Source organism: Pezoporus flaviventris, unplaced genomic scaffold (genome assembly GCF_033815535.1).
Source record: "Pezoporus flaviventris isolate CSIRO_AGI_PZ_B2104156 unplaced genomic scaffold, CSIRO_AGI_Pfla_v1 ptg000268l, whole genome shotgun sequence".
Taxonomy (NCBI): domain Eukaryota; kingdom Metazoa; phylum Chordata; class Aves; order Psittaciformes; family Psittacidae; genus Pezoporus; species Pezoporus flaviventris.
The window spans coordinates 1-26921 of NW_026892815.1; the positions used below are offsets into that span (position 1 = coordinate 1).

At 54.4% G+C, this 26921-nt stretch overlaps 1 protein-coding gene across 1 annotated transcript; it reads left to right on the forward strand.

Annotated features, from left to right (window-relative positions):
* Positions 1 to 151: 151 nt before the first annotated feature.
* Positions 152 to 25968, forward strand: SMUG1 (single-strand-selective monofunctional uracil-DNA glycosylase 1). Its single transcript, XM_061443001.1, is given in 4 exon segments — positions 152 to 370; positions 2218 to 2461; positions 2464 to 2779; positions 25755 to 25968. Coding segments are annotated over 4 exon segments (810 nt in total). The 5' UTR covers positions 152 to 334.
* Positions 25969 to 26921: the final 953 nt, after the last annotated feature.

The following is a 26921-nucleotide window of genomic DNA, read 5'->3' on the forward strand; positions in this document are numbered from 1 at the left end:
TGAACCGGAAGTGAGGCTTGGAGCGGGATTGGGACCGGAACCGGAAGTGAGGCTTGAACCGGGACTAGGACCAGAACCGGAAGTGCGGCTTGAACCGGGACTAGGACCGGGACCGGAACCCGAAGTGGAACCGGGACCGGAACCGGATGAGTGCGGGTCCGTGGCCGAGCAGTTCCTGCTGCTGGAGCTGCAGCAGAGCCGGTGGCTGCGGGCGCTGCCGCCGCCGGGCCCCGCCGTCACCCACGTTTACCGCCCGCTCGAGTACGCCTGGGAGCCGCACTGCCGCTTCGTGCGCGCCTTCTGCCGCGGGCCCAAGAGCGTCCTGTTCGTGGGCATGAACCCGGGGCCCTTCGGCATGGCCCAGACCGGGGTGCGCGGGGGGGGAACCAGGGCGTCCCTATGGGGGGGAACCAGGGCATCCCTATGGGGAGCCAGGGCATCCCTATGGGGAAACGGCATCCCTATGGGGGGGAAACAGGGCATCCCTATGGGGAGCCAGGGCATCCCTATGGGGGGGGCAGAGCATCCCTATGGGGGGGGGGAACCAGGGCATCCCTATGGGGAGCCAGGGCATCCCTATGGGGGGGACCAGGGCATCCCTATGGGGGGGACCAGGGATGCCCTATTGGGGGGGAACCAGGGCATCCTTATGGGGAAACAGGGCATCTCTATGGGGGGGGCACAGCACATCCTTATGGGGGGGCCAGAGCATCCCTATGGGGGGGACCAGGGCATCCCTATGTGGGAACCAGGGCATCCCTATGGGGGGCGAGCCAGGGCATCCCTATGGGGGGGGAGCCAGGGCATCCCTGGGGGGGGGGGGCACAGCACATCCCTATGGGGGGCCAGAGCATCCCTATGGGGGAGCCAGGGCATCCCTATGGGGAAACTGAGACATGGGGGGGGGGGGGGGCACAGCGCATCTCTATGGGGGGCCAGAGCATCCCTATAGGGGGGAACCATTGCATCCTTGTGGGGGAGCCAGGGCATCCCTGTGGGGAAACTGAGACATGGGGGGGCACAGTGCATCCCTATGGGGCATGGACCAGGGCATCCCTATGATGAGCCAGGGCATCCCTATGGGGGGGAAACAGGGCATTCCTATAGGGGGGGACACAACACATCCTTATGGGGGTCCCAGTGCATCCCTATGGGGGGGACTGGGACATGGGGGGTTGGGGGCAGGGCATAGGAATGGGACCAGTTCATCCTTATTGGGGGGCCCAGGGCATCCCTGTGGGGGGCAGTGATGCAGGGGATGCCTGGATGTGCCCCAATTCCCCTTTCCCCCCTCCCCCCAAGTGCAGGTGAACTGAGGCACAGCAGCAGCTCAGGCCCCCTGCCCCCATTCCCAATGGATCCCTCCCCATTCCCAATGGATCCCTTTCCATTCCTGCCCCCATTCCCAGTGGATCTCTCCTCATTCGTAATGGATCCCCTCCTCATTCCCAATGGTTCCTTCCCCATTCCTGCCCCCATTCCCAGTGGATCCTTCCCCATTCCTGCCCCCATTCCCAATAGATTCCCTCCCCATTCCTGCCCCCATTCCCAATGGATCCTTCCCCATTCCTGCCCCCATTCCTAATGGATCCCTCCCCATTCCCAATGGATCCCTTCCCATTCCTGCCCCCATTACCAATGGATCCTTCCCCATTCCCGCCCCCATTCCCAATGGATCCTTCCCCATTCCCGCCCCCATTCTCAATGGCTCCCTCCCCATTCCCACCCCCATTCCCAGCGGCTCCCTCCCCATTCCCGCCCCCCATTCCCAATGGATCCTTCCCCATTCCTGCCCCCATTCCCAGCGGCTCCCTCCCCATTCCCGCCCCCCATTCCCAATGGATCCTTCCCCATTCCCACCCCCATTCCCAATGGATCCTTCCCCATTCCCGCCCCCATTCTCAATGGCTCCCACCCCCATTCCCAACGGCTCCCACCCCATTCCCACCCCATTCCCAATGGATCCCTCCCCATTCCCAGCGGCTCCCTCCCCATTCCCGCCCCCCATTCCCAATGGATCCTTCCCCATTCCCGCCCCCATTCCCAATGGATCCTTCCCCATTCCCGCCCCCATTCTCAATGGCTCCCACCCCCATTCCCAACGGCTCCCACCCCATTCCCAATGGATCCCTCCCCATTCCCAGCGGCTCCCTCCCCATTCCCGCCCCCCATTCCCAATGTTCCCCCCCCATTGACCGCTCTCTTCCTGCCCCACAGGTCCCCTTCGGCGAGGTGCGGGCCGTGCGGGACTGGCTGCAGGTGCGGGGAGGGGTGCAGCGCCCGCACCCGGAGCACCCCAAGCGCCCGGTGCTGGGGCTGAGCTGCACCCGCTCCGAGGTGAGCGGCGCCCGCTTCTGGGGCCTCATCCGGCGCCTGTGCCCGCAGCCCCAGCGCTTCTTCACCCACTGCTTCGTCCACAACCACTGCCCCCTCCTCTTCCTCAGCGCCTCCGGGCGCAACGTCCCCCCAGCGACCTCCCCCCCCAGCACCGGGCCCCGTTACTGGAGCTCTGTGACCGGGCGCTGGTCGCGGCCGTGCGGGTGCTGAGCGCCCGCCTGGTGCTGGCCTTGGGCCGCTTCACCGAGCACCGAGCGCGCCGGGCCCTGGCCGCCGCCGGCCTTGCGGGTAACGGGGATGGGGATGGGGTCAGGGTGGAGGGCTTGCCCCATCCCTCCCCCCGGAACCCCCGCGCCAACCGGGAATGGGAAGGGATGGTGCTGAGCCGCCTGCGGGAGCTGGGGGTGCTGGAGGTGCTGGGGGTGAGCGGGGAGGAAGGGGAAGAGGGAGAGGGAAGGGGGGGGAAAAGCACCGGGATGGGGGGGGACGGCTTGGGAGAGGCTTTGGGGCACGGGCAGGGGATGGGGGGGGGCTCCGGGGTGCAGTGAACCCAAGGAGAGCAGGGATCGGGATGCGGGAGGTGGGGTTTAATGGCTCCGGGGCTCAGATTCCCACTGGGAAACTGGCTTAGGGCATCTTTAGGGGATGGCTCCGTGCCTTGGTTTTCCCATTGAGAGCAAGGCTGGGATGTGGGAATTGGGATTTCATGGCTCCATGCCTCGGTTTTCCTACTTGGAAGCTGGTTTAGGGCATCTTTAGGGGATGGGGGATGGCTCCGTGCCTCGGTTTTCCCATTGAGAGCAAGGCTGGGATGCAGGAATTGGGTTTTCATGGCTCCATGCCTCGGTTTTCCCACTTGGAAGCTGATTTAGGGCATCTTTAGGGGATGGAGGAGGGCTCCGTGCCTCGGTTTCCCCACTGAGAGCAAGGCTGGGATGTGGGAACTGGGATTTAATGGCTCCATGCCTTGGTTTTCCTACTTGGAAGCTGGTTTAGGGTATCTTTAGGTGATAGAGAATAGCTCCGTGCCTCAGTTTCCCCACTGAGAGCAGGATTAGGATGTAGGAATTGGGTTTTAATGGTGCTTTGCCTCAAGCTTTCCCACTTGGAAGCTGGTTTAAGTCATCTTTAGGGGATGGAGGATGGCTCTGTGCCGCAGTGGCCCCAATGAGATCAAGGCTGGGATGCAGGAGTTGGGATTTCATGGGTCCATGCCTTGGTTTTCCTACTTGGAAGCTGATTTAGAGCATCTTTAGGTGATGGAGGATGGCTCTGTGCCTCGGTTTTCCCATTGAGAGCAGGGCTGGGATGTGGGAACTGGGATTTCATGGCTCCATGCCTTGGTTTTCCCACTTGGAAGCTGCTTTAGGGCATCTTTAGGTGATGGGGGATGGCTCCGTGCCTCAGTTTCCCCACTGAGAGCAAGGCTGGGATGCAGGAACTGGGATTTCATGGCTCCATGCCTCGGTTTTCCTACTTGGAAGCTGATTTAGGGCATCTTTAGGTGATGGGGGATGGCTCCGTGCCTCGGTTTCCCCACTGAGAGCAAGGCTGGGATGTGGGAACTGGGATTTAATGGGTCCATGCCTTGGTTTTCCCACTTGGAAGCTGCTTTAGGGCATCTTTAGGTGATGGGGGATGGCTCCGTGCCTCAGTTTCCCCACTGAGAGCAAGGCTGGGATGCAGGAACTGGGATTTCATGGCTCCATGCCTCGGTTTTCCCACTTGGAAGCTGCTTTTGGGCACCTTTAGGGCATGGGGGGGGTGTCTGTGCTTCAGTTTCCCCATGCTCAGCCCCACTTCAACACTAAAGGAGCTTCCGGGCTCTGTTTCCCTTCAAACACACACACACACCCACCCTTTTTGGGCTGTTTTGGGGGGTTTGGGTGATTTAAGCCCTTTCTAAGGTGCTTTGCTCACCCTCACCAGGGGAAACTGGGGGGGGGGCACCGTATGTGTGCCCCCTCCCCCGGTAATAAACGTGTCTTGGGGGACCCCATCCTCGGTATTGTCATTGGGGGGGCCCGGGGGTGGGTTTGGGGGGGGGGGGGGGTGTATTTAGTGCAGTTGGAGCCTGGCCACGGTGGCTCCTGTTCATGTTCCCGATGGGAATCGCTGGTGGATCTGGGAGTGAAGCCTCCTTCATCCCATCCCCTCCATTGCTTCCCTTCCTTCTTTCTCTCCTTCATCCCATCCGCATCCATGCCTTCCCTTCATCCCACCTTTCCTTCCTGTCCTGCAGTCTTGCCTCCATCCCATCTCCTATCCATCCTTCCACCCCATCCCCTTCATCCCTCCATCCCATCCGCATCCTTCCATCCCCTTCATCCCTCCATCCTTTTCATTGCTCCTTCCCTTCATTCCTTCCTTCTTCCTCCCCTTCGTCCCTCCATCCCGTTCCCTGTCCATCCTTCTGTCCATCCCATCCCCTTCATCCCTCCTTCTTTCCTTTCCTGCTCTCCAGCCTTCCCTCCATCCTATCCCCTCTCCAGCCTTCCATCCCATCCCCTTCATCCCTCCATCCTATCCATCCCCTTCACTCCTCCATTGCTTCCCTTTATTCCTTCCTTCTTCCTCCCCTTCATCCCTCCATCCCATTCCCTGTCCATCCTTCTGTCCATCCCATCCCTTCCCTTCATCCCTCCTTCTTTCCTTTCCTGCTCTCCAGCCTTCCATCCCATCCCCTTCATCCCTCCATTGCTTCCCTTTATTCCTTCCTTCTTCCTCCCCTTCATCCCTCCATCCCATTCCCTATCCATCCTTCTGTCCATCCCCTCCCCATTCATCCATCTATCCCCTTCATCCTTCCATCCCCTTCATTCCTCCATTGCTTCCCTTTATTCCTTCCTTCTTCCTCCCCTACATCCCTCCATCCCATCCCTTATCCATCCTTCCATCCCATCCTCTTCATCCCTCAATCCCATCCCCATCCATCCTTCCCTCCTTCCTCTCCATCCCCTGCATCCCATCCCCATCCATCCCTCCCCTTCATCCCTCCTCCCCTCCCTCCTTTCCCCCTTTATCCCGTCCTTCCCTCCCTGTCCCGATCCCGATCCCGATCCCGGCTCTGCGGGAAGGAGCCACTAGAGAGAGGCAGAGAGCCGCGAGCACCGCACCGGGGTGTGCGGGATCGGGATACGAGGAACCGGGATGGATGGGATGGGATGGGATGGGAGGGATGGGATGGGATGGGATGTGCGGGGTGCGATGGGCGCGATGAGGGAAGCTGCAGGGTTGGGATGAGCGGGATTGGGATGCTGATGGATGGGGATGCGCAGGACCGGGAGGTGCGGGATGAGGGAAGGAGCAGATGAGGGATGCTCACCCCTTTAGGCCCTTTTAGGGGGGAAATGCCCCTTTCCTGGGAGGAATTACCTTTTTAGAAGGGAAAAGACCCCTTTTAGGGGGAAAAGGGGCATTTGGGGGGGGAAATGCCCTTTTCCAAGGGGAAAAGGCCTTTTAGAAGGGAAAAACTAAGCCCAGGGTGCTGCTAGCATCCCTGGGAGGGGGTAGTGGCCATGGGAGCTGGAATGGGTCCTCCATGGGGGGGGAGTTTGGGGCTGGAGATGGGAATTTGGGGTTGGAAATGGGATTTGGGGCCTGGGGAAAGGGGTTTGGGAAGGGAATGAGAGGCTTGGGAAGGGATTTGGGAATTGGGAAAGGGAATGTAGGGCTTGGGAAGGGAATTTGGGACTGGTGATGGGAATTTGGGGGGGAAATGGGATTTTGGGCCTGGGAAAAGGAGTTTGGGAAGGGAATTTGGGATTTGGGAAGGGATTTGAGGGCTTGGGATGAGAGTTGGGGGGGATGGAGGTGATGGGAGTAATGGGGCCATTGGGGGGTGATGGGAGCGGGTGGGATCCTGCTTCCCAAAGCCAGGAAAACCGACCCCGGGGGGGGGGGGGGGGGGGCGAATCCCCCTGGTACCCACCCCCACCCCACCCCACCCCTATCCCACTGGGAGGAAGAGGAGGAAGAGGAAGGAGCTGATGGGAGACAAAGAACTGCGATGGAGACACAATGTGGGAGCAAGGCCCAGACAAAGGGAAGCAGCGGGAGGAGGCTCTGGCCCCATTCCCATCCCCATTCCATTCCTCATCCCCATTCCCATCCTTATTCCAGTCCTCATTCCCATCCCCATTCCATTCCCTATTCCCATCCCCATTCCCTTCCCCATCCCCATTCCCATCCCCATTCCATTCCTCATCCCCATTCCATTCCTCATCCCTATTCCCATCCCCATTCCATTCCTTATCCCTATTCCCATCCCTATTCCAGTCCTCATCCCCATTCCCATCCGCATTCCATTCCCTATTCCCATCCCCATTCCCTTCCCCATTCCCATCCCCATTCCAGTCCTCATCCCCATTCCCATCCGCATTCCATTCCCTATTCCCATCCCCATTCCCTTCCCCATTCCCATCCCCATTCCATTTCTCATCCCCATTCCATTCCTCATCCCTATTCCCATCCCCATTCCATTCCTTATCCCTATTCCCATCCCCATTCCATTCCTCATCCCCATTCCCATCCCTATTCCAGTCCTCATCCCCATTCCCATTCCTATTCCAGTCCTCATCCCCATTCCCATCCCTATTCCAGTCCTCATCCCCATTCCATTCCCCATTCCCATCCCCATTCCATTCCTCATCCCCATTCCTCATCCCCATTCCATTCCTCATCCCCTTTCCTCATCCCCATTCCATTCCTCATCTCCATTCCCATCCCCATTTCATTCCTCATCCCCATTCCCATCCCCATTCCATTCCTCATCCCCATTCCCATCCCCATTCCCTTCCTCATCCCTATTCCCATCCTCAGCCTCCTCCACACGCTGGGTTGAATCCCTTGGGAAGGGCTCCCCCCCACCCCAGGCACCACCGCACCAGTCCCTTTCCCGATTTTATTCCATGAAATTCCAGACTCATTTTATTCCTACCCGAGATTCCAGGTGCAGGGTTCAATGTTGGGATCTTTCCCTATTTTGGGTTTGGGATTTGATTTTTTGGCTGAATTCTTAATATTGGCCTTTGGGAATATCCAGGTAAGTTCGGATCTGGAGTTTTTCCTATGGGAATGATTTTATATCCCAATTCTTCAATCTCTGTATCTTTTCAGAGCTGATTTTTTTCTATTTCTGAAAATTATCTCAAATTCTTAATATTTGACAAATTTCCATTGCAATTTTTCAATGTTTGAATATTTTGAAATCTGAATTTTTGAAATTCCTGACTTTTTCAACCTCAATTTTTCACCCTCTGAAATTTTTAAAATTTCAGGTTTTAATGTGAAAAATTTTCCACCTCAATTTTTTAATATCTGCATATTTTGGGATTCTGAATTTTTGGGGAATTAGAATCTTTTTGCGTCAATATCTAATTATGAATCCATTGGGAATTCGATAGCTGAATATTTCCCAGAGGAACGATTTTCACCGGAGATTTTTCCTTTTGGATCTTTTTCTCTCAGGAATTTTTTAGATCAGAATTTTTAGCTCTCTCCTAATTTTTAGATTTGATTTTTTTTTAAGACCTCCGAATTTTCAAATTGGAATTTTTAGATTTTAATTTTTTTTCCCATTTCAATATTCCCAGATGTGAATTTTTTAATATTTCAACACTTTTCAATGGGAATCTTTTTCTACCCCATTTTTCCCCACCCAAATCTTGTTTTTCTGTTTCCATCTTGGAATCTTTTTCCAACTTCAAATTTCTCCATTAAATCTTTTCCTACCTCAGTATTTTAGATCGGAAAATTTTAATTTCTGATTATTTTTATACCTGAATATTTGATATCCCAATAGATTTCAATAGTTCAATATCCCAATATTTAATATCCCAATATTTTGGTTTTCAATAGTTTAATATCCCATTATTTGATATCCCAATATTTTATATCCCTATATCTGATATCCCAACATTTGATCTCTCCATCTTTCGGTATCTCCACATTTTCTCCCCCTGCATTTCCCCATCCCAACCTCTCCCGTTATTCCCATTATTCCCGTTGTTACCATTATTCCCGTTATTCCCATTATTCCCGTCGTTCCCATTATTCCCCTTATTCCCACTATTTGCATTGTTCCTGTTGTTCCCGTTGTTCCCATTATTCCCATTATTCCCGTTATTTGCATTGTTCCTGTTGTTCCCATTATTCCCATTAATTCCGTTATTTGCATTGTTCCTGTTGTTCCCATCATTCCCATTATTCCCGTTATTTGCATTGTTCCCGTTGTTCCCATTATTCCCATTATTCCCGTTATTTGCATTGTTCCTGTTGTTCCCATTATTCCCATTATTCCCGTTATTTGCATTGTTCCTGTTGTTCCCATTATTCCCATTATTCCCGTTATTTGCATTGTTCCCGTTGTTCCCATTATTCCCATTATTCCCGTTATTTGCATTGTTCCTGTTGTTCCCGTTATTCCCGTTATTCCCATTATTCCCGTTGTTCCCATTATTCCCCTCATTCCCCTTATTCCCGTTGTTCCCATCATTCCCCTTATTCCCTTCATTCCGGTCATTCCCATTATTCTCCTTATTCCCATTATTCCCGTCATTCCCCTTATTCCCGTTATTCCCGTCATTCCCCTTATTCCCATTATTCCCGTCATTCCCCTTATTCCCATTATTCCCGTCATTCCCGTTATTCCCGTTATTCCGTTCATTCCCGTCGTTCCCCCCGTTCCCCCCCCATCGCTCACCGGCCCCTCTCCTCCTTCCCCTTTCCCTCCTGGCCCTCCCCTTCCTTCCCCCCGCCTCCGAGCTCCGCATTCCCGGGATGTCCCGGCCGGCAGCGGGAAGGAGCCCGGAAAGGGGCGAGCGCGGCCCCGCGGCGGCGCCGGAGCGGGACCCCCGGAGGTGAGCGGGGTCCGGCCCCTGGGGCCGCCCCTTCCCCTTCCCCTTCCCCTTCCCCTTCCCTTCCCCTTCCCTTCCCCTTCCCTTCCCCTTCCCCTTCCCTTCCCCTTCCCCTTCCCCTTCCCCTTCCCTTCCCCTTCCCCTTCCCTTCCCCTTCCCTTCCCCTTCCCTTCCCCTTCCCTTCCCCTTCCCCTTCCCTTTCCCTTCCCTTCCCCTTCCCTTCCCCTTCCCCTTCCCTTCCCCTTCCCTTCCCCTTCCCCTTCCCCTTCCCTTCCCCTTCCTTCCCCTTCCCTTCCTCTTCTTCTTCTCTGCCCCTTTCACTCCCTTCCTTCTCCCCCCATTTCCCCCTTCTTTTCCTTTATTTTCCCCTCATTTCTCCTGTTTTTCTTCACTTTTTAGTGCTTTTTCCCTACTTTTCTCCTTTCCCCCTTTCTTCCCTTTTTTCCTTTCCTTTTTCTCCATTTTCCCCTTTTCCCCCCTTTTTTTCCTTTCCTTTTTCCCCATTTTCCCCGTTTTTCCTTTCCTTTTCCCCCTTTTCCCCTTTTTTCCCTTTTCCCCTTTCCTTTATTTTTCACCCTTTTTTCTTGGTTTTTTTTCACTTTTTATTGCTTTTTCCCTTCCCCCATTTCATCCTTTTTTCTTTTCCTTTTTCCCCTTTTTTCCTTTCCTTTTTCCCCATTTTCCCCTTTTTCCCCTTTTTCCCTTTTCCTTCCTTTATTTTTCACTCATTTCTCCTGTTTTTCTCTACTTTTTATTTCTTTTTCCTCACTTTTCTTCCTTTCCTCGTTTTTCCCTTTTTTCCTTCCTCTTTTTCCCCTTTTCCCCCTTTTTTCTTTCCTTTTTCCCCATTTTCCCCCTTTTCCCCTTTTCTCCCCTTTCTTTTTCTTTACTGTTTATTGCTTTTTCCTCACTTTTCTCCCTTTCCCTGTTTTTACTTTCCTTTTTTCCCCATTTTCCCCTTTTTCCCTTTCCCTTCCTTTATTTTTCACTCATTTCTCCTGTTTTTCTTCACTTTTTATTGCTTTCCCCTGCTTTTCTCCCTTCCCCCATTTCTTCCATTTTTCCCTTTCCCCCTTTTTCCCCATTTTCCCCTTCCCTTCTTCCTCCTCCTCATTTCCTCTTCCTCCTCTTCTTCCCTCCATTCCCCGCTTCCCATAGGGAATGGGCACCCATAACCCCCCATTTCCTCTCCCCCCCTCCATCCACCTCTAGCTGCGGGGGGGGGGGGGGAGAGGATGCTTGGACCAATCCAGGAAATCCGATTTCCATGGGATGCTCCAGAAGCATCCCAAAATCCAGCCCCCCCCCCAACCTTGCCTCCCCCTTGCTAAGAGCCACGGGCCTGATTTTGGGTTGAAACCAGGAGAATTCAGCTCAGACCCACACCAGGGCTCTGCTATTCCCAGCACGGAGCTCCCGGGCCGGCATTCCCACTTCCGGGGAAGTATCCATCTAAATGCCTGTTAATACAGGGCTTTAATTGCCATTCAATTCCATTTCCATGTGTCCCTATGAAATGAGCTGCTTGAGCCATGGAGGGGGTTGAGGGATCCCAAAGCATCCCTAGGAATTCCCAACAACATTCCCATTCATTCCCTTCCTTTTCCCCCCACCACCACTGAGCCCTTTGCCCCCATCCCACCCAATTCCCACCCCTGTTGGAGCCTCTCCAGCCCCTCCTATCCCATTCCCAGCCCCGTATCCCGCTATTGATGGGCTGGAAAAGCGCTCCCGCTGCTGGAATCCATTAGGATGTGGGATCCCTGCCCGGCTGCGGAGCCCCCGGTTCCCATCTGTTTGCATCCCGTGGAGCCAAAGAGAGCCAGAAAAGAGGGATTTGATGGATGCGCCCAGGGCGGCGGCTGGGGCCGAGCAGGGGGAAACCGGGAATGAGGGAGGGGAAAGGTGGGGAAAGAGAGGGAAAGGTGGGAAAAGAGAGGGGAAAGGTGGGAAAAGAGAGGAAAAACGTGGGAAGAGAGAAGAAAGAGGTGAGAAAATAGAGGGAAACGGTGGGAAAACAGGGACAAGAGAGGGAAACGGTGGGAAAAGAGAGGGAAGGGTGGGGAAAGAGGGGAAAGGTGGGAAAAGGGAGAGAAAAGGTGGGAAAAGAGAGGAAAAAGGTGGGAAAAGAGAGGAGAAAGGTGGGAAAATAGAAGGGAAAGGTGGGAAAAGAGAGGTAAAACGTGGGAAGAGAGAAGAAAAAGGTGAGAAAATAGAGGGAAACAGTGGGAAAACAAGGAAAAGGTGGGAAAAGAGATGGAAAAGGTGGGAAAAGAGATGGAAAAGGTGGGAAAAGAGAGGGAAAGGTGGGGAAAGAGGGGAAAGGTGGGAAAAGAGAGGGGAAAGGTGGGAAAAGAGAGGTAAAACGTGGGAAAAGAGAGGAAAGAGGTGGGAAAGGAGAGGGGAAAGGTGGGAAAATAGAAGGGAAAGGTGGGAAGAGAGAAGAAAAAGGTGGGAAAATAGAGGGAAACTGGGAAAACAGAAGGAAAAGTTGGGAAAAGAGGAAAAGATGGGAAAAGAGAGGGGAAAGGTGGGAAAATAGAGGGGAAAGGTGGGAAAAGAGGTAAAACGTGGGAAGAGAGAAGAAAGAGGTGAGAAAATAGAGGGAAACGGTGGGAAAACAAGGAAAAGGTGGGAAAAGGGAGAGAAAAGGTGGGAAAAGAGAGGAAAAAGGTGGGAAAAGAGAGGGAAAAGGTGGGAAAAGAGAGGGAAAAGGTGGGAAAGGAGAGGGAAAAGGTGGGAAAGGAGAGGGTTGCATCCCTCAAATCACAGCTGCATCCCCAGGACAGGGATTTCCCTCTCCCTGTGGGGGATGCCAGGATGGAGGTGGGAGGGGGGTGACCATCGTGCACCCCCTCTGCAGCCACAAAGGCGGGGGGGTCCAACCTCAATTTGGGGGTGAAAGTGGGATTTAGGGGGGGCAATGTGGGGATGGAGCTGCCATTTGGAGGTGAACCCCCCTTGGGCTCAATTCCGGCTTCCCAAGGGGCTGATCCAGCTGAAACCAAGGCCAAACCCATCCCATCCCGCTCCTCCCATCCATGACCCCCCCCTCATCCTCCTGCCTTCCCCTTTCCCATCCCAAAAAGAGCGGGATGCTTTCTGAGCCCAGATTCCAGCAAATCTCCTATTCCCCATCCCAAACCTATTGGATTCCTTTGCTTTCCAAGCTCAGATCCCATCAATTCTCCTATTCTCCATCACAAACCTCTTGGATTCCTTTGCTTTCCGAGCCCAGATCCCAGCAAATCTCCTATTCCCCATCCCAAACCTATTGGATTCCTTTGCTTTCCGAGCCCAAATCCCATCAAATCTCCTATTCCCCATCCCAAACCTATTGGATTCCTTTGCTTTCCGAGCCCAAATCCCATCAAATCTCCTATTCCCCATCCCAAACCTATTGGATTCCTTCCTTTCCGAGCCCAGATCCCAGCAATTCTCCTATTCCCCACCCCAAACCTCTTGGATTCCTTTGCTTCCCAAGCCCAGCCCCTGCCAAGGAAGGGATCAAGAGCATTTTGTGGGGGGTAAAGGCATAAACTAAAGGAAACATCCAACCCCCATCCCCCAAAAATACATCGGAAATGGGTCTTTCCACCCATAACGACTTCATTTTAGGAGGCAATTCCATCGAGGATGCTTGGGGCGGGGGGGGTCCCCCTCCTGTATCCATCCATTGCAGCTCCATTACCCCTAAAGCATCCTCAACGAATGGGTCCCCCGCCAGGAGGGAGGCCCCAACAGCTTCCAGGCGCCTGTTCCCGCTTCCCAACAGCTCTTCCCGCTTCCCTTAATGTTTCCCTGCTGCAGCATCATTCCCTGCTCTTTCCCATTCACTAATGAGGGTAACGAGGCGCCGGCTTCGTTACAACAACCCCATTAAGGGGCTCCGCTCGGTTGGATCCAGTCTGTGGGCTGGGCCTGGGTTTTCCACATGGAAAACCGTGGTCCCCGTAAAGGGATCCCGGTGTTCGCTTTGCTCCTGTATCCCTAAGGGCTGAGCATCCTGTTTGGGAGCTGGGAATACCGGGGAGAGCTCGGAGCAGGTTCCAGTGGCCAAAGGGGGGTACAAGGATGCTGGAGAGGGACCTGCATCCGGAGCCATGGGACAAGGGGTGATGGGATCAGGCTGGAACAGGGGGACTTCAGCTTGGAGATAAGGAAGCTCTTCCCTGTTGGGACACTGGGATGGGTTCAATGGAGAAGGTTTGGCTCCTCCATCCCATTAAGGCCTTGGAGCATCTTCCCCCTTGGCTCCGTGTTGAGTTGGGATGAGCACGCAAAGGGCTCTTCTCCTCCCCGATTCCCACTGAGCCTTCCATTGAGTGTCGTTTTCCATAGGGAATGCGCAAGCTGAAATGGTTCCCATTGGATTTCCCACACCCAGCATCACCCTGGGTGCTCCCACCCCCACCCCCCCGATTCCCAACGGGATTCTGAGGGAACGATGCAACAGCATCACCTCGGTGCCACGTTTGGTACCCACAGACCCATGGGGACTCCCGTTCGGCCGCTGAGGAGGGATTCGGAGAGCATCCCCCATTGGAGGTGGCTCGGAGCAGGATCCGTCCTTCCAGGCGGATGGAAAACCGTAAGGAAAAGGAGCCAGGGATCGGTGTATTTATGGCCTGGAGAGCCGGGAATGCTGGCGCCAGGGAGCTGGAAATCACTGCCCAGGGCAGCTCCGGCTGCTGTGGGGCTTGGTGGGGGGGTCCCAGCTTTGGGGGTGGATGAGATTTATAATGCCCATAGGATCAGATCCAGGCTGGAGAGGGGGAGATGGTGATGGAGAAGAGGAGGGGGGACAGGGAGGGAAAAGGGAGGGAGGGATGGATGGATAGAGGATGGATGGATGATGGATGGTGGGTGGATGGATGGATGGATAAAGGATGGAGGGAAGGAGGATGGGAGGGAGGAAGGGAGGGAAGGATGGAGGGATGAAGGGATGGTGGATGCAGGGATGGATGATGGATGGAGGAAAGGAGGATAGGAGGGAGGGAGGGAGAAAAGGATGAAGGAAAGGAGGCAGAAAGGGAGGGAGGGAGGGATGAAAGATGGATGGATGAGTGGATGGATGAAGGATGGATGGAAGGAAGATAGAAGTGAGGGAGAAAAGGATGAAGGGAAGGAGGCAGAAAGGGAGGGAGGGATGAAGGATGGATGGATGGATAAAGGATGGAGGGAAGGAGGATGGGAGGGAGGGAGAAAAGGATGAAGGAAACGAGGGAGGGAGGGGTAGAGGCATGGAGGGATGGTGGAGGGAGGGAGGGAGACAGGGATACATGGATGGAGAAGCCCCATTCACCTCCCTCCATGGGACCCAAATGAAAGCATCCTATCCACCCGCAAGCAGCGTCCTCAGGGAGTTTCCTCGGGCTGCCCCATCCCTGCTCCCCCTAACCCAAACACCCCCTTCCCAGCCATGGGGACCCCCTCATCCCCCTATGAGGGGATCCAGGCTGGGTGCTTGAACCCGGAGCGCATCCCAAGGACGGGCATTCGGGATGGAGCGGAGGAGGAGGAGGCTGCAGCCGAGTTGTGCTTCACGGACCATCGCTCCCAGCAGAGAGGGAACAAATGGCAAAGCATCAGCAGGGGAAGAGCCCAGGCTCCATCCTTCTCCCGCATCCGTTTATGGAGCGGAACGGGAATATTAATATCCAGAGGAGCGGGAACATCTTGATCGTTCCCATTGGATGCTCCCTTGTCCGCGCTCTCTTTTATGGCTCACGACTGGTTGGCTCCCGTCCGCTATCCCCGCTCGTTGTTTGGCTCCGAGGAGTAGGAAAAGGCACCGGAGCAGCTCGAGCTGTGATTAGAAACCTAATACAGCATCGCTGCCCCCCACACACCCAGCCACCCCAGCCCCATCCGACCCCCGGCTCCGATTGGGAAAGCTGGAACGCCGCGGCTCCGTCCTCTCCTGGTGTAGTTAATGGGGCGCTCGGCTTCACCCCCATGCTGGACATGAGGGATGCTCCGTGCAAGGGATGGAGCCCTCGTCCCGGGATGCTGCAGGCAGTGGGATGAGGGGGATTCTTATAGGATCTGTTCCTATCGGACCCATTCCTGTAGTTCCTGTTTCTCTAGGATGAGTTCCTACAGGATCCATCCCTACAGGGCCCATTCCTATAGGACCTGTTCCTACAGGATCCATTTCTCTAGGATATGTTCCATAAGGATCCATCCTTTTAGGATCCGTTCCTATAGGATCCATTCCTACAGGATCCATTTCTCTAGGATATGTTCCATAAGGATCCATCCTTATAGGATCCGTTCCTATAGGATCCATTCCTACAGGATTCATTTCTCTAGGACCCATCCTTATGGGATCCATTCCTACAGGATCCATTTCTCTAGGATACATTACTACAGGTTCCATCCCTACAGGGCCCATTCCTATAGGATCCATTCCTACAGGATCCATTTCTCTAGGATGCGTTCCTACAGGATCCATCCCTACAGGGCCCATTCCTATAGGATCTGTTCCTACAGGATCCATTTCTCTAGGATCCATCCTTACAGGATCCATTCCTATAGGATCCGTTCCTACAGGATCCATTTCTCTAGGATCCATCCTTACAGGATCCATCCCTACAGGGCCCATTCCTATAGGATCTGTTCCTACAGGATCCATTTCTCTAGGATCCATCCTTACAGGATCCATTCCTATAGGATCCATTCCTACAGGACCCATTTCTCTAGGATACATTACTACAGGATCCATCCTTATAGGATCCATTCCTATAGGTTCTGTTCCTACAGGATCCATTTCTCTAGGATGCATTCCTACAGGTTCTGTACCTCCGGAACCCATTCCTACAGGACCCATTCCTATGGTTCTGTTCTCTAGGATACATTCCAACAGGAACTGTCCCTATAGGACACATTCCCATGGGATCTATTCCTGTGGGATCTGTTCCCATAGGATCCATAGCAATAGGATCTGCTCTCATAGGATCCAGGATGCATTTCTTTGGGATTCATTTTAATGGGATACTTCTTATGGGATTTGTATCTATAGGATCCATTCCCATAGGAGCTGTTCCTATCGAAGCCATTCCTATGGGATCTATTCTCCCGTTCCCTACTTGTCCTCAGGCTCCTTTATTCCTACCCACCCAAGGGGGTGGGTCTGGGAGCTGATGACCTTCAAGGAGAGCAGGAAAAGCAGGATTTCACCCCGATTTTCCCAGGATTCCCATCGGAAAGCTCCATAAGGATCCACACCTTAGTGCTGCTGTTATTGCCTTTATTTAAGGGCCACGGCCAGGAGGGAATAACGTCGTTCCGGCGCCACAAACCATCCCGGTGCTCACGGCATCACCTTGACTCCACTTGGGAAGAGCTTCCATGGGCAAACCTTGCTCTTCCCAGCAACGATTACACCAGCACCAGCCTGAAACCACCCGGCAATGCCCCTTGGATCAAGGCAGGAAGTTGTTCGTTGGGAAAACCCCATCGTTCCTACACGGAATTCCCTCCATCCTTGGGAAATCTCTGCTTCTTTCCCTATGGAAAGCCGATTCCGGCGCCTGTTTCCCCACACCCCCCCCCCCCATTTGTCACTGTTTTTATTGTCACCAATTGCCCATAACTGGAGCGCGTTTAAAATGCCATTGATCTTGAGATGATGGTGTCATAATATGACAGTAATGGTTGTATCCTGTACAGAAAGCCCACTTCCAAAGATTGATGCCTTGCGCCGCACCAATTAGATCCTGTCCATCTCCGTGATAAAGGGAGCGTCGGAGGCATTCGATAGAGGAATTAGATCTCTTTCCAATTATTCCCTTTATTTTATAGGGGCCCGGCCTTGATTAACAACTGGGTTTTGCTTCTGGGCTTAAGCACGGGCTTGGAGATGCTCAAATCCCTCCTCCCGAGTCATTGGGCCAATAGAGCGCATCCCAGCTGCTTCCTGCCTCTGGGAATGATGCTGGAGCATTGTGGGGGTGCAAAGGGGTGAAGCCGAGGTGGGTGTGGGGCTCAAGGAGGGAGGAGGTGGGATGGGGAGCATCCAATGGGTGCTGGGAGGGGAGGACCACTGTGTCCCAAACAGAGCATCCTGCTTCCAGGCTTGGATCCACAGCATCTGCCAGCACCCCACCAGTGAGTGCAGCCTCCTGCAAAGGCTCTTCCTATGGGATCGAGTCCTTTGGGATCTGTTCCTATAGGATGCTTCCTTACAGGATCTGTTCCTACAGGACCCGTTCCTACAGTTTCTGTTTCTCTAGGATGCATTACTACAGGATCCATCCCCACAGAACCCGTTCCTATAGGATCTATTCCTATGGGATCCATTTCTCCAGGATGCATACTACAAGATCCATCCCTCTCGTATCCATCCTTATAGGAACTGTCCCTATAGGATCCATTCCTATAGGATCTATTCCTACGGGACCCATTTCTCTAAGGCACAATACTACAAGATCCATCCCTATAGGATCCATTCCTATAGTATCTATTCCTACGGGACCCATTTCTCTAAGGCACAATACTACAAGATCCATCCCTATAGGATCCATCCCTATAGGATACATTCCTATAGGATCTATTCCTATGGGACCCATTTCCCTAGGGCGCATTACTACAAGATCCATCCCTATAGGATCCATTTCTCTAGGATCAGTTACTACAAGATCCATCTCTATAGGATCCATCCCTATAGGATCTATTCCTATAGGACCTATTCCTATAGGATCTGTTCCTATGGGATCCATTTCTCAAGGACACATTACTACAAGATCCATCCCTATAGGATCCACCCCTATAGGATCCATCCCTATAGGATCTATTCCTAAAGGATCCACTTCTCTAGGATGCATTACTACAGGACGAAAGATGTTGAGGGCTTTGTGGAAGGCTCTGGAATTGTCTCCAGTCTTTCTCGCTCTCCCTGGCGGCAAGTGAGGGTTTCTCTCCTTATTTTATCCGTCAAGATTCCCGGAAAATATAAAGAAACCCCCCTTTTTTCCCTGGAATTTCTCCCGATCCGGGAGCTCTGCCCAGTTCCCCGCTGTTCTTCATTCCCTGTTATCTTAGAGAGAGCTTTGGAATGCGAAGCATCCGATGTCAGTGAAGGGACGAGCCTCAGGGGAGCCCCCAGACGAGCGTGGGGGTCACCAAACCCCCTCCCAAGCCAAGTGCTCGGCCATAGGGGTCGTTACGAGCCCCACGTTGCTGCTCCTGCCCCAGTTTGCATGGACACAAAGTGAATCAGCTCAAGCCCTCAGTGGGATGGAGCTGCCCCGGTCCATGAGTGGCCCTTTCTGGTGGGGAATGGGATGGGTTTCGGTGGGATTGGGTCAATTCTCTTTGGATGGGAGGATTTGGACTCTCCCAATGATGTTGTCGGGGAGAAAACCCCCCAACTCTCCATTGTGCCCACCCAAGGATGCTCCCATCTCTTTCCCTTGGCCACCACTTGGGGACCAGTTGACCCCAAACCCTGTATCCTCCATGGTCACAGCGAGGTGAGGCAGCTCCTGATGGAGTCCAAGGCATTGGGCTTGGCCACCAATGGAAGAAGCTTTGGCTGTGCTAAGCTCCCTCTGCTGACATTGGGGTCCAGAAGAACCTCATCTTCTGGGCGGCCCAAAAGAACTCAAGGTCCTAAAGGCAATGGGAAGATGCATCCAACGCTGCCCTGATCACATCCCTGCTCCCAGCCTAGACCCTGCACTCCGGAGTCGTCGTCCTCAGGGTGGGCCAACAAAACCCATGGTTTCTAACGCATTAAATCCCCCCAAAACCACCTTTTTTTTTGCTCTCTCTGAGCTCTGCGCTGGAGATGCTGGAGCAGCCCAAGGGCGATTCCATCCGCGCCCATCAACGGGAAGCATTCCCTGTTGGGTGCCCGTGGATCCTGCCTCTCCCCACCGGAGCCATCGTTCCTTCTCCTGCTCCGAGAAGCACACAAAGAGCAATTCAGGTGGAGTGCCCGGGCAGAGATTTATGGGGGCCGGGGAAGCACGTGGGATTTGATCCCGAGGCATGAATCAAAGCGGGACAGCCTGGATGTATTTACATTCCTAGGCTGCACACATGGATATTGCAAGGAGAAGTCAAAGTCACGGAGGCGATGGAGCTTTCGGATGGGGGGGGTTATATGAGTGGTGGTGTCAATTTGTGGGTGAAGAGGGAATAAAGGGGGTGATGGCGAGGGTAAGGCCATAGGCAAGAGGGAAACGCTGGGATTTAATGGTTGCTGTGGATGGAGAGCCCGTGCCAAGGGCTGCTTCCATGTGCTGGGGGAGACCTTTGCTCTGCTCCTCCTTGAGCATCCCAATGGCAAACCCAGCTGAAAGAGGGAATATGGGAGAAAGGATCCATCACACCACAAAAGCCCAGAGCATCCATCCCAGCCGTGGTCCAAGGGAGGACGGAGGTGGCACCGTTCCCTCCTGGTTGATTTTGGGCTCATTCTGCCACTAAATGGTTCATTTCTGCGTGGAAACGGACAAACCATGGCCATGACCTAGCACGGATGTTCTCGCTCTCCATTGGGGCTTCATGGAAAGCAGCTCCTATGACAAACGACCTTGTAATGGAGAAAAATAGATCTTGCTGTTTAAGTGAGATGTTTAAGTGAAGCTGATGACTTTGGGCAACTTAAAGTGCATTAAATAAAGGGAAAACCAGGATCTTTAAGTCTCATTCGTTTTGAGAAGCGTCTGGCACGGGATAAACATGACATTAAGTGGCCTTCTGAGCATCGCTGAGCATTCATTTGCCTTTGGAATCCAATGGTTTTAAGGCAAAGTAATGGTCACCTGGAGAGAACTTCGTGTTAAAAACCCTTTGCTGAGATACTTCAGGAGCTGCCCAGGTACTAATGGAAACAAGCCATTGAGATGGGAGGACACCAGGGAGAGGTTGGCCTGATGGAGGAGAAGTGGGATGGCACAAGGAGCTCCGTGCCTCTTCCAAACCCCACATCTTCCTCTTCCTCTTTGGGTTGTGAAGGGGGGAGATGGAATGGTGGGGAATGGATGAGTGGGTGGATGGATGGATGGATGGATGGAGGGATGGATGGATGGAGATCAAAGCCAATTATGCCATAGGAAAGAGCTGATCAGCGATGTTCAGCAGACCTCTATGTCCAACAAGGACTTTGCTTCCCCACCAAGTGAAAGGAGGGACGTTAGACCGGAGCTTGCTGGGTTCCATCAACCAAACCTGAACGTGGTCCATCAAAGGTAGCGGAGCTGCTGAATTAACTCAGTTTAATACTAAAATGCCCATAGTTTGTACCAGCTTTGGTATCTGGGGCCTTCCTGACGAGTTATCAGGAGCTTCGTGATAAAGGCACCAGGTCCTGCCTGGACGCAGCACAGGAGCCTCAATTCGCCCTGCAAAGATGAAGTTCCTCCTCCCTTCATCTGCAGAAACCCCACCTCTAAAACCAGAGAGCCAACGAGCAGGGAATTCATGGCAGGGATTCGGAGCCAACCTCAGGATTCCAGTATCTGGGCTCAGCACTTTCCCTCCCCGCTTTATCCATGGTGGGAGCAGAGCCGGGAAGCGCCGGGATGCAAGGGTTGGACAAACACATCTGAGGCCACCAGGAGATTGATGGGAGGGGAAAGGAGCTGCTTTCTTCTCTGTGATTCATAAGGAGAAGACGAGAAACCTCCTCAAAGCCTCGGTGGAGGCGTTTCCCCTCCTTGACGGGGTCATTGGCAGCCAAATTCCAGCACGATCCCAACCATAGATAGGGTTCCCTTGGAGGATTGGAGGCTCCATCCTGCTCGTGGTCTCCCGGGCCTGGAGCGGTCCAAATTGCCCCTCAATGGCCACATCTCAGTGGATGCAGGCTGGGAATGTCCTCTCCCTCCAGCGTTGGGTGACCCTATAGTCTCTTGGCTACGGATGGAAGTAATGACGTGATGGGGCTGGTGAGGAAGCCCGATAGAGTCGGGATCTGACCTCTGGAAGGGTCCTATGGGATGGTTGGTGCCTGCAAGGAGACCTGGACACCCATCCTTTAAGGCTGTTGCATCCTTTGCTCACCCTACCGAGTGATGGGGACCATCAACCCCCCACGCCACGCAACCTCTCCAAACATCTCCCCATTCTCAGGGCTGACAAATCCCACCACCGCTTCTTGGTGATGGATCACGAGGTGAAGCCAACCTGAAGGCGCTTCAAAGGGCATCGGGCTGCGTCCCGCTGCAAGGAACCACTGCGGTGGGCGAATGTGAGTTCACGAAGGCTTTGAGTTTCAAGTCCATCCATTCCAAGTGCGTTGAAAGAGCACGTAAAAGGCATGCAAAGAGCACTTCGGTGCGAAGGGAAGCGCTCCTCCAGCAATGGAAGGTGATTTACTGCCTGTCCCCTGGTGCTCGGGTCGGGATCCAGCTCTCTTTGACCGCATGCTCATTAGCAGGGATGGGCTGCTCAGCTCCGCTCCTCCTGGAGAGCATCTCCCTCAGCGTGGGCCATTCCTGTGATCCGTGCCTTAAGGGATGCAGCAAATCTCTCCGTGCAGTTTCCCCCCCTCTTTCCCAGTTGAGGTTGGGAAGAGGATGGATGGACAACACCTCACAGCGGAGTAAGAAACCAAGGGCCACTGGAGCAGCCAACCCTTAGGCTGATTGCCCATGGAAAGGCCTCGAGTTGGCTCGCAGGGTGAGGAAAGGGGGAATCCATCTCGTTGGGAGGGGAACTGGAACGAGCAGCAGCCTCCAGAAGGCCAACGCTGCTTTGGGTTGCAATATGGAGCACATCCAATGCAGATGCATCCCTTGTGGGTGGGCAGGAGCATCCCCTGAGTCTGTTTTACACCATCTCCGTCTCTCCCCATGTGGGTGAGGAGCTGCTGAGGGACAGGCTGAGCCCCTGCCCTCGACCCAGAGGCTTTGCTGGCACCACTGCCTTATTCACAGCAACAGAGGAGCTCACCAGCTGGGGAAGAATGCAGAGAAAGCATCTCCCCTGCATCCTCCCTACATCCCTTCTGCACCCTCCCTGCGTCCCCCCTGCATCCCCCCCTGCATCCTCCCTGCATCCCTTCTGCATCCTCCCTGCATCCCTTCTGCATCCTCCCTGCATGCTTCCTGCATCCTCCCTGCATCCCTTCTGCATCCTCCCTGCATCCTCCCTGCATCCCTTCTTCATCCTCCCTGCATCCTCCCTGAATCCCTCCCTGCATCCCTTCTGCATCCTCCCTGCATCCCTTCTGCATCCTCCCTGCATCCTTCCTGCATCCTCCCTGCATCCCTTCTGCATCCTCCCTGCATCCCTTCTGCATCCTCCCTGCATCCTCCCTGCATCCCTTCTTCATCCTCCCTGCATCCTCCCTGAATCCCTCCCTGCATCCCTTCTGCATCCTCCCTGCATCCTCCCTGAATCCCTTCTGCACCCTCCCTGCACCCTCCCTGCATCCCTCCCTGCATCCCTTCCGCATCCTCCCTGCATCCCTTCCTGCATCCCTTCTGCATCCCTTCTGCACCCTCCCTGCATCCCTTCCTGCATCCCTTCTGCATCCTCCCTGCATCCCTCCCTGCATCCCTTCTGCATCCTCCCTGCATCCCTTCTGCATCCTCCCTCATCCCTCCCTCCCTTGCTCCAAGCTCTCCCCCGCCAGCAGCCGACCCCAGCTTTGTTTAGGAAAGAAAACTGATGTTTTTATGAGTCCCATGAATCTTCCCAGGAAGCCAACGGCCCCGCACAGGCGGCTCCGAGGAGCTCAGCCGGGGCCGCGAAGCATTGCCTTGCGAAAGGAAGGTCAAGCCAAGCCTCTGAACACCATTAAAGCCAAGGGCTGGGTGCCAAAATCCAGGCTTTTAAGCCCAAAGATGGGAGCTCGAAGCAAGCTGTCTCCTAAAAGCTTTGAAATCCCCCAGCTCACCCATCAAATTGGGGTGAAAATGCCTCTTTCCTTTCCTTTCTTGCTAGGGATTTCCGAGGGAAAGGCAGTCCTTTGAAGGGAGCAGCCGGGAATGCTGCAGGAGCATCCCGACTATCCCGGTGCTGACATGCGAGGCTTTAAAGAGATGAGCGTGAGGGGGAAACCAGCGGGGGTGAGACGCTTCCTACGGTGATGTAACTGAAGCTCCCGGTTTTCCAGGGCAAGGAAAAGGGTGGAAAATGGTTGATCTCTCCTAAATCCCAGCGCGTTCTGCGTGCAGTTCAGCGTGAAACTCAATGATCCTCAAACAGGGATACAGGGATGAGCAAAAGCCATTAACCCCAATGAGGGTGGATGCTAGGGAAGGGGTTTAAGCTTTGAGCTGCAGGTTTTAAATCAACTTTTTCCTAGTAAAGGCTGGAGAGATGAGGATGGAGCCGTTATCCATCAGCTGAGCCGTGGTACCCGCTCCCAGTGATGGGGATGCAGGTGATCCTCATACTTAAGCTTTAATTTCCCCCTTTTAATTTATCCAAAGCTTAAGCCAGGTCCCCGAATGGGAAGGGATTGGGTCATTTTGGGGGGTTTTCCTGTCACCTGATTTATGCCAATTCTCTCCACTGACTCCAGAGGGAGCCTGGACTAGGGATGATGAGGGGTTTATATCCCAGCCGTCACAGCCATACGAAGGGAATTCAGCTTCTCCAGCAAGGCCAGAAACAAAGATTCCTTGGGAAACACGGATCTGCCTCCATCTGCATCCCAAAGCATCAGCTTCAGCTTCACTAAGGATTTACCCATTCCAATCACGTGGAATTCCAAGCCCTCATCTCGTTAGAGGCACGCGTTCCCCTCCTCGGGATGCTGATGGTTGCATGAGGAGGGGGTGACCCCCACCTTCACCTCCTTGGGATGCTGATGGTCGCATCAAGACGGGGTGACCCCCACCTTCCTCTTCCTCCCTGCTTCTTCACAAGGGTTGTCCCACACGGGATGAAGGCCACAGCATTAGGTCCAAGAGCACCCACGCCGCTGCCTCCAGCCCCCCAAAAGTCTATTTATTACTCGCAGTGATCAATAAGGAAGCAAAAGGGGGAGGTAGGGGGGGTATTGCTCCTGCCTGTTGCCAATCAGTGCTCTGCTTGGAGGGTGGGAGGCTTCAGGGAGCCTGTTGGCCCACGATGCTCAATGAAAGCAGCGCAACCCTCGGTGTTATTGAATGCAATCGGAGGATGAATACAGGGACGGAGGGTGCGGGCTTAGGGAAGGATGCTCCATCCATCTTGCTTTATCCCAAAGAGCATCTCAAAGGCGATCGGATTGGATTTAATAGGTGGGGGTTTGGGGGCTTTGATGGAGGTTTTGGGGGGGGGGGGAAGGTCTTCTGTTCACTTGGGGGTGATGAGGTGGAAGCCTCCATCCCTCCATCGCCCAGCAGCCGCAGCCTGGTTCCAGCCGGCTCCATCCGCTGATGGCGTCGCCCCATCTTCCTTCAATCCGGAATGACGAAGGCGGCCATAAGGAGCATCGGGAGGGCCGACGTGGGCCCGTGACAAATGGCTTGGTGACAGTAATCGCCCCATTAGGATCTGCACGGCGAGCCCCGGCGCAGCCGCCGCGCCGCGCTCCTCCCCGGCACCGGGTGCAAGGAAAGGTCAATGCAGCGGCACCGAGCGCCCGCTCCCGATGCCTTGCATGCTAATGCACCCCTGGGATTCCATTCGGATTCCGAGTGAATGCAGCTGAACCAATCGCAGTCAGGTGTTTCTTCCTCTGGTGCCCGTTGTTTGCTGGGAGAAAGCGCCAGGGATATGGGGGGGAACGGTCGGTGGGGGAAGGTAGGATGGGAACGATGGGGTTTGTTGATGCTTTGACCCCAAAAGACCTGCATCACCCCCAGCCAGGATAAACCCTTTGCCTTGCACGTTGCCGTCGTCTTCAGAGCGTCATGGAATGGGTTGGGAAAGCTCCTCCAGCTCCGACCCCGTGCCATAGGCAGGGACAGCTTCCACTTAGAGCAGCTTGCTCCAACCCGCATCCAACCCAATCGCATCCCCTTTGCCTTGCACTCTAAGACAAGTGCCCCCTGTGCAAGGAGCAATTCCCCTTCCTCCCCATGGATTTACAGTCTGGTGCACATCCAGCCTGGGAAAGGGATGATGGGCACAAATGGGGGGGGCATCGTGGTGCCTGCAAAACCTTTCCAATGGGAAGCAAGGGTTTCTTTGACCTTTCCACCCTCTGAGGTGCAATGGAGTCAGTGCCGGGTTGGGATTGAATTCCCGGGATGCAGCTGTGATTTGCAGCCATTTTCCAGCAGTGGGATGCCGGGATTTCATGCCAAATTGGGATGTTCCCCTCCTTGGGTGGCTTTTATCCCACCAAATGGGGTGATTTAGGAGCACAAGAGGGGGCAAATCCTCCTACCCCGTGTAAAACTACACTTAGTGCAGTGCCTGGGCACGCTTACGAGGGTGCAAACGTGTGGATATGGGAAAACACAACACTGGGGCATCCGGATCCCATTTCGGATCCGTATCCCAGTCCGGATCCGTATCCCATTCCGGATCCACGGAGACACAGGCGGGATGCTCGTCTCCTGAAGGGGAGCAGAATACAACGGGAGGGGATTGATGGTTTTCCCACCCCATAAAGTGGTTGGGTTTATTTGCAGCGGGTTCCTCTAAACCACCTTCCTGGTCCAGGTTGGAACGATTCCGCCCTGGAAAACCGTCCCCCGAAGGGATAGCTCAGCCTACGTTAAATGCTAATCGCAACGGGAAGATGGACTCGTTTGGGAGCGAAGGAATCAATGGGAATCGGGGATCCCCATGCTCCAGCCCCCTCCGAGATGCTGGGGAGCGGGATACGGGGAGGGGATGCCCCGGCGACGGCGGCTGCACAGAAACCGGGAGATGAAAAGGGTGAGAGGCCTCGGCAAGCGAGGGCTGTCGGGGTGATGGATGGGGGTGAGCGGAGGGTGAGGCCCCTCCTTCCCCGGAGCCACGAGATGCCAAAGGGATTCCAAGAACAAGAGAGCACTGTTTCACCCCGAAAGCCTGGAAAAAATGGAAAATCCACTCTCTTCCCGGTATCCTGCAGAGCCGAGGGATCCGCTCCTTTCCCTGCTTTTTCTTTCGTCTTGGTTTGGGTTTTCCACCTTTTTTTTTTGGGGTGGGGGGGGGTGTGTGATTTTTTTGCTTCCTTATTTCCATACAAATAAATAAGGGCGCCGAGGACGTGTCAATGGCAGCGCTGCCGGGTCCAATCCGCCTGGGAGCTGCTGGGTGTTCCCAGCTCTGTTTGCTTAGGAAACAATGAGGCGCGGGGAGGAAGAGGAGAAGCACGGGAAGAGCTGGGGCAAAGCAATTTTGAGGGGACCCCCCCCCCCAATAACAACCCCCTGGGAGCCGAGGGAAGAGGGGTTCATTTGGCAAAGCAGCTCAATCCCGCGGGTTTCTTTCCCTATGGATGCTCTGCACCGGTGCTCGTTTCCCTTCCCTGCCCATGTTCCATCCCTAGGGGAGGGGGGATGGACACAGTGACCCCAAACCCACCCCAAATGGGATGGGGAGCAGCGTTGCTGTGCCGTGTGCCCCCTTAATGTAATCCCCAGGGCGCCAGAGGCACCGGAGTGAAGGGATCCGTGCGGGATGCTCGTGGTCGCACTTAGCCATAGGGTTTTAATGGCAAGAATAGGTTGGGAGCTCTTTTCCCAGCTCCCATGGCCTTCCCAGATGCAGAAGCCTCTCCCCAGGTGCAGGATATGTGTTTAAATCCCAGGGAATGAGCAGAGCTGGGATGCTGGAGGGGTCCCAAGCCCCAATGAGGGCTGCTTTGCTCCCTCCCATCTCCTTTTCCTTCCTTTCTCC